This window comes from Dasypus novemcinctus, chromosome 26, assembly GCF_030445035.2.
Source record: "Dasypus novemcinctus isolate mDasNov1 chromosome 26, mDasNov1.1.hap2, whole genome shotgun sequence".
Lineage (NCBI taxonomy): Eukaryota > Metazoa > Chordata > Mammalia > Cingulata > Dasypodidae > Dasypus > Dasypus novemcinctus.
In genome coordinates this window covers 1,173,786-1,180,694 of record NC_080698.1, presented here as the reverse complement: position 1 = coordinate 1,180,694, position 6,909 = coordinate 1,173,786, and the positions used below count along the sequence as shown (strand labels likewise).

Genomic DNA, 6,909 nt, shown 5'->3' with positions numbered 1-6,909 from the left:
GGCTGGGCCAGGTCTGTGAAGGACAACCTGCCTCCACGGGTCCCTGCCTGGGTGGCTCCTGCAGCACCCTCTACTCCAGAAGGCGACAGGTGAGCTTTTTCCCCATTCCTGAAGCCCTGTGCCAGCAGCCCCATCCCATACTGCTCTCTCTGGTTAATTCCGGAAATTAGCTGTTGCCGCCACCACCGGGCTCCATATTCACTGCAGCCTACCAGGATGCAGGATCCACTACATTGCTTAGACTGCAAGATTTCCCTAAACTTGCCCTACACTTTTACCTTGAAGATGCTTGAGCTGCCTGGACCCAGCTCGTTTATCTTCCCCACTCTCCTGTTTCCCAAATGAGCCATTATCGGGCAGCCTGAGAGCTCACCAGTCTTGGCAAGGCCAGTCACCCTTCCCAGAACCAGACAGACCAGGCGACTGGACAGAGGGTAGACTGTCCACCTGATGACAGGAAGTGCTACCACCACAGCCCTCCACTTTGCCCTGGCTCCCAGGCGTGTCACCCTCCCTGCCTCCTCCACCTAGTTCAGACCTGACCCCTCAGCAGCCACTTCCTTATAATCTGTTATACATAGACATCCAGCTAAGTTCTGCTTCTCTGGCAAACCCAGAGATTCTGGCCATTCATCCATTTGCTGCGTAACTGGCAAGACCACCAGGCAAAACCAACCTACTCTAAACCCCGGGCCACAGAGGACCACCAAGGCAAGTCGTAGTTAATAAACCGCATCAGGACGCTTGTAGAAAACTACCTTTTAGAACTGGCAAATGCATGCAGGCAAGCCACTTCTCTACAGAACCAGATGGCGAGGTGGCAGGCAGCCTTACGTAAAAAATCCACAAGCTCTGAAAAGGAGGGCTGAGACCTCGACCAGTCTGAAGACCCTTGCCTCAACAGGGTGCCAGCAGTTCAGGCGAGCACACTGCAGGTGGAGTCACCAGGGCAGAGGCAGGTCTCCTACATCTCCTAAAACTAACCTCTTACTTGTGTTTTTAATCCAGATGCAGCAATCAAAAAGAAAAATTAAAGTTGAAACTGGCAATTGCCTTCTCAAAAGAGACATGGGAGTGGGTAGGGACACTGGCAGTGCCCTCCAGAGTACAACTGCCACAACCCCATGTGCAGCCATCACGGCCGTTCTCAGAGCTCAGATGGCCACTTAGACGCACAGGGGCAAGTTCAGGAAAATTCCCCAAAGCAATACACTTTGTATCTAGAATGGATTTTACGGGCAAAACTTGTCAAATAGACTAACGCAATCACCAGGCATCTTGACCTGGAATAATAAACTCAGAAACTACTTAAATTATAGAAACCACGTTTATTTTCCGGCACCCTCGCTTCCACTTCCCGTGGGAGCCTGCGGCAGAACAGCTCAGGACCACTCGGTGGTGGTCCCTACCCACTCGGTGGCCTGAGCAGTGGGAGCTGCAGACCAGTCTTCAGTGGCAGGCTGCGCGCTCCAGTCTTCTGTGGAGAGAAGAGCAGAGCAAGCCGTCAACCCTGAGGACTCGTTTCCTCAGGTACCCTCCCCAGCAACCTGCACTGGGCTCTATCAGGTAACTCAACCAGCATTAGCCCGGCGGCAGCACACGTGTAAGGAAGGCCGTGGGGACACGTGGACGCCGACACGTACCAGTAGGGAACTGCTGAATGGGCACGGAGGGCACCTGCACGCCCTCAGACCAGTCCGCGACCTCGGGCTGAGCAGCAGTGAACTCAGGAGCAGGCGCCGTCCATTCACCCTGGAACTCCTCCTTGGTCACAGCCTTCTCAGCAGCGGCCTGCTCTTCCTTCTCAATCTGGTTTTAAAGAAGGTTTAAGCGCTTTGTGACTGACAGCTTTCACGTGCAAGCACACCCCAGAGCTGTCTGCGTGGCCACACCACCCACGCCCTCGCGGAGCTCACCTCTTCGGGATCCCTGTAGAAGTAGAGGTCAGGCATGACCTCCCACGGGTGCTCCCGGGAGATGGTGCCACGCATGCGCAGGACTTCCCGGGCCAGCATCCACCACATCAGACCCACCGAGTGAGCGCCCTGCAAAGCCAGGCTATAAATCGTGGCGCCTGTCACCCCGAAGTGCAAGTACCTCCCCGTCCTCCTAACCCAGCCCCAGGTCAACCAGGACCCTTGCTCCAAGGGGAGTCTGCTTCCATGAGCGCAATTATGACGACATGATTCTAGCCAGTGGTTCTCCACCTTGACTGCACAGTGAACGCGGGGGATTTAACAACGCAACGACATTCCGGGGGCCAGCTTCTGGGCACTGGTATTTAAATAGGACAATCTGAACCACCTTATAGCAGGATTTATCAGGTTTTCCTGAAAACAGAAAGACCAAGTAACACCTAAGCAGCCTATACAGAGCAAAACATGGAGAAAAAGGCAAAAGTACACAAGAAACTTCCTTACTGGTCATTTCTCAAACATTTCTATCTTTTCCCAAGGCTCCCATATACATTAAAATTATACCTGTGGCAAGGATTACTGTCAAACTCCACTCATTGGGCCAGAGACCCTTGTGGTGTTAGCAAAAACTTGCCCATCGTGTAGCACACTACCTACACTTGAGAGCTCATCGGCCAGGCAGTGGCCTCAGCTCCAAGCTCTAACAATGTGCACGGGAAGCCCAGGAGGTTTGAGAGCTTCGACCGAGACCACAAAATCACCTTGTTGTTGCACGGGATGGCGATGTCCACGTAGCGCAGAGGAGAGTCTGTGTTGCACAGAGCAATGGTGGGCAGGTTGACATAGGACGCCTCTGTGAGAGGCTGGTGGTCAGCCCTGGGATCGGTCACCACCAGCAGACGTGGCTCTCGGAAGGCTGCCTGGATCTGGTTGGTGAAGGTTCCAGGAGTGAAGCGCCCAGCAATAGGGGTAGCTCCCGTGGCGGCAGCAAACTTCAGCACAGCCCGCTGGAAGAATCAAGATCACTGTCAAGTATTCCAGGGATGGCACACTAGGAAATCCCACACGCTAATGAGCCAACACCCAGTTCTGCATCCTTGAAGAAGCCTAACAGGAAGCTCAGTTCTTCAAACATGGAAACATCAAAAACCTAGTAACATCCCATACTCCTATGTTCTCGAACAGGTAAGCGCACCACGCCTCCTGCAGGTGTCAGGCTGAAGGGCTTTGTCACCTCTGGGAGGCTCCTGAGCCAGGTGCCAGTGCCTGGCTCAGGTACCAGACCAGCTCCGCCCCGGAGTGCCTGGCAAGCTGAATGTCTCCACGTTCTACAGAGGGTTCTAATTAGATGCCTTAAATACGCTGAACTCCACCTGGTGGCCAGTAATTCCTTCAGCCCAATCTAGATGCTCGCTGAATTTCTGATGGAGGCATGAGTGGTCACTCAGTTCATTCTACAGGGGCAATGACAGCAAACTGCCTTTCCTTCACCATGCACCAAGCTACAGGAGCTGCATGGCAGAAGTCAGCCTCCGGGGTATGTCCCTGTAAAACACATTAAGTTCATGGAAACAGTCCTGTCAACCTAAACCACTGAAATAGCAAAGGACTGTCTTGGAAAGTAATTTTTAAGTCTTTCAAAACAAAACAAATATTAGAAAATTAGAATGGGATGAATAACCTTGTAATGCTTATAAATGAGTTTTCAAGAAACACACTGATACCACAGTAGAAAAGCACAACAGAAACCGGCAATATGAAAAGTCTAAAGATTTTACCTCAGCCACTTAGATATTTAGTGGCACATGAATATACAAAAAATGGAAAATATAAACTTCAACATACTAAACGCCAACTGCTTTTCACTGCGTGAAACCAGCATTTGCTGATAAATGTTGAACACTGGTCATTCTTATAACAGGTTAATTTAGGGATTCTGAATTGTGTATTATTTTTATTCTTATACTTTTCCACCCATCCGGAAGACGTCTAGGAGCGCTGCTGTTTTTATGATAACCAAGCACACCGCTCCACAGACCTGGCCAGTGTTCCTGGAGGATATGACGCTGACGTCGGCAGGGTTTTCAATGGCAACGATGGCGCGAGCCGCCAACAGCAGCTTCTCCCAGGTCCTCTTCAGGTTTATGATGTAGATGCCTAGATGTGGAGACAGACTTTGTGATACCTGGTCTAGCGCTGTACACGGACATTCTTCTAGAGTTTGAGTGTATGTGGCAGCGAGTACTATCAAACTCCAGTCATGGAGGCAAGCTCTACTGGCGTCAGCGAAAATCCTGCCGTTGATGTAGCACACTTCCGACACTCAGGGCCACGGGCCACGACGGCCTCCACCCTGAGCTTTAACAGTGTGCAGTCTTAGTTCAGGAGGAAAAAGCAGTTTCCCTTCCCCTGTACTCCCCCGGGACCCCATCTGGAGTCCTACAGATTCTGAACCACTTCCTGGCCTCTTGCTCTTATTACCTGTCCCTCCAGACCCGTACTACATTCAGTCTAAAACGCTCTGGCTTAACTCTCAGCATCTCTGTCTGAAAACTACAAAATTGCCTTAACCAACTTAATACCTTCCATATTCTCTTCATAACCTACCTTCCTTTTTTAATCCTTCCAAGCACAATTAGGTTTATGCCCTCTTGCCCTACTTTTCCTGCATCAGTACCTATGAAATAGAAGGCACTATGGGAGATGAAAGAAAAAGTTATTAAGAACTCAGCTAATGAGGTTCTTACCCCTCCTCCACCCAACCCATGTTCCATGATCTCCTAATTTTACTACATCCCCCGAATCCTTCCCCAAGCAGCCACCATAACACTTAGTTTTAAAACTTGTTTTCATTCTAAGCATCTACTGGTATCATCTAGCTGTGAGCCCTCTGAGAAAGTTAATTGCTCCACCTACTACTGCCCCTCAGAATAGTAGGATCAAATCTGTACATACACCCAGAAAGACAAAAAAAACAAACTTCAGCAAGGACTGACCGTCGCTTTTCCTTTTGTAGATGTACTGTTCCATTTGGAAGTCAAGGTTGGTGCCACCTAAGTGGGTTCCTGCTGCAAGGAATTTGAGGACATCCTCCTCCTTCATTTGCAGGACATCAAGGCCTCCGGACATTGTTAAAGTTTCCCTTTAAGTTACGATGGGAACTGAAAAACAATGTTTAATCTAGTTTCTACCATTCCATGCAGCTGACTGAGAAGCATTCGAAACCGCCCACACGTTTAAAGGCAACCCAGGAGCGCGTCTCCCACGGTGTCCGTCTAGCTCGGCGATTAAACTATAGACACACCACGCACTGCACAACTGCGGCAAAGCTGCCGAGGACACGAGCGGCAGGGAGGCGGCAGAACAGCGAGCGGGAACCTAACACCTCCGAGGTGCGCGGGCGTGCCGGGCAGGCCCCGCAGGGAGGCAGCGAGCAGCCGCGGGCAGCGGAGCCACGCGGGGCTGCGAAGGGGGCAGTTCAGAGGCAGCCTCCCCGCACGGTCCCTGCTCCTCGGCACTCCGCGGGGCCGGACCAACCGAGCCCGACCCGAGGAGCGCGGCAGGCAAGGCCGCCGCGTGGGCCCGCGCGCCCGGCGCTGTGAGAGGCCGCGAGCCGCCACGTGCGGCCGCCGGGCGGAGGCGCGAGGGAGCCCGCCGCCTGCTCCCCGGGCTCCGCACCCTCCTTCGCGCGGAGGACTCGGCCGGGCCCTGCGGGCGCCGCACCCCCGAGGGGGCACTCACCCAGGACAACGCCGTACGGACCCCTCCGTGGGTAGCGCAGAAAGGACAGGACGGCGGAAATGACGTCTTTATATAGCCCGCCGCCGCCAATGGCAAAGAAAGCCTAGCGGAACAAGGGCGGGACGGCGCCACGGGGCGGGGCTCCCCGGGAGGCGGGCGTGGCGGCGCCACTTCCGGTCCGCGGCGGCGCGGGCGTCGAGCGTGGCGCGTCGAGCGTGGCGCGTCGGGTGCCGGCGCGCTGGACGTCGCGGCCGCCTCGCGCCCTTGCCCGGCGGGAGCCTGTGCTGTCGCGGGCTCCGTCCTGCTCCCTCGCGTCCCCGAAGCGCGGTTCCCTCACCCGTGCCGGGAGGAGCGTTGGGAAAAAACAAGTGTTCCATAAACGAAAGTTGGGAAATTACTTTCGTTTTATTGGAGGACAACTTAGCAGTTAGTAATTCAGATTTTAGATGTTCTCTTAGGGTGAAATTTCCTGAGAAAGTAAAAAGGACAGGACTTCGAGACGGTATGCAAGAAAAAAATTTTGGTAGAAGAAAAAATTGCAGTGCCCATAATTAGGAGATTAAAGATTTACTCTGCTCATTGCAATCGTATGTAACCATTGAAAGGAATTTAAATGTGCCCCAGACTATAAGAATTGCAGAATGAAGGTGATAGGCGAAAATAAAAAATTGAAGCCTTTTGCCTTAAAAGATGGTTGCAAAGAAATAGCCAAAGTGTTGGTTGTGCACTGGTTTTTAATCCTGGCTACTCTTTAGCATCACTTGGAGAGCTATCATACCCAAACTCAGACCAGAAAAATCAGATTTTAAAAATGGCTTTCCAGGTAATTCTAATGTGCATCCCAGAGTGAGAACCACTGATACAAATATAAAAAAGTGGAGAAACTGGGTGGGGTTTTTTCCTCCACTTTTTAATATTTTAAAAATTCCCATGAGGAACACAGATTTTTAAATTTAAGGAAATGAAGCAAAATGCCACTGCATTTTAACAAGGAACTGCCATAGAAGAAAAGGAGTAAACTTTGTCATTATGGCTTTAAGAAACTGCTGAAAAAGAAAATATGTAGAGACATTTTGGGTCTCAAAAATTATTAAAAAAAAAAAAGGACATTTAGGAAAAAGCCATCTGAAGACCGAGTGGCTGGCTGCACAGGGTTTACGTCACTGCGGGGTCCCTGGTGGGCTTCTAGGACGGCTCACCTTGGCACACCCTCCATTATAACCTCCGACACTGAAATCCAACCGTGCTTGGG

General features: G+C 51.7%; 1 protein-coding gene and 2 non-coding genes across 3 annotated transcripts; all 3 read right to left on the bottom strand.

Annotated features, from left to right (window-relative positions):
• Positions 1 to 1,308: 1,308 nt before the first annotated feature.
• Positions 1,309 to 5,766, bottom strand: RPSA (ribosomal protein SA). The gene is made up of 7 exons (XM_004446421.3): positions 5,658 to 5,766; positions 4,913 to 5,077; positions 3,955 to 4,073; positions 2,678 to 2,923; positions 1,917 to 2,045; positions 1,644 to 1,809; positions 1,309 to 1,477 (listed from the first exon to the last, which is right to left on the bottom strand). Exons 2-7 carry the CDS (start codon positions 5,043 to 5,045, stop codon positions 1,383 to 1,385), a joined length of 888 nt encoding a protein of 295 aa, XP_004446478.1. The 5' UTR covers positions 5,046 to 5,077; positions 5,658 to 5,766; the 3' UTR covers positions 1,309 to 1,382.
• On the bottom strand, positions 2,479 to 2,631 carry LOC111762685 (small nucleolar RNA SNORA62/SNORA6 family). Its single transcript, XR_002795789.1, has one exon. It is a non-coding gene; the product is annotated as a small nucleolar RNA SNORA62/SNORA6 family (small nucleolar RNA).
• On the bottom strand, positions 4,144 to 4,291 carry LOC111762812 (small nucleolar RNA SNORA62/SNORA6 family). Its single transcript, XR_002795877.1, has one exon. It is a non-coding gene; the product is annotated as a small nucleolar RNA SNORA62/SNORA6 family (small nucleolar RNA).
• Positions 5,767 to 6,909: the final 1,143 nt, after the last annotated feature.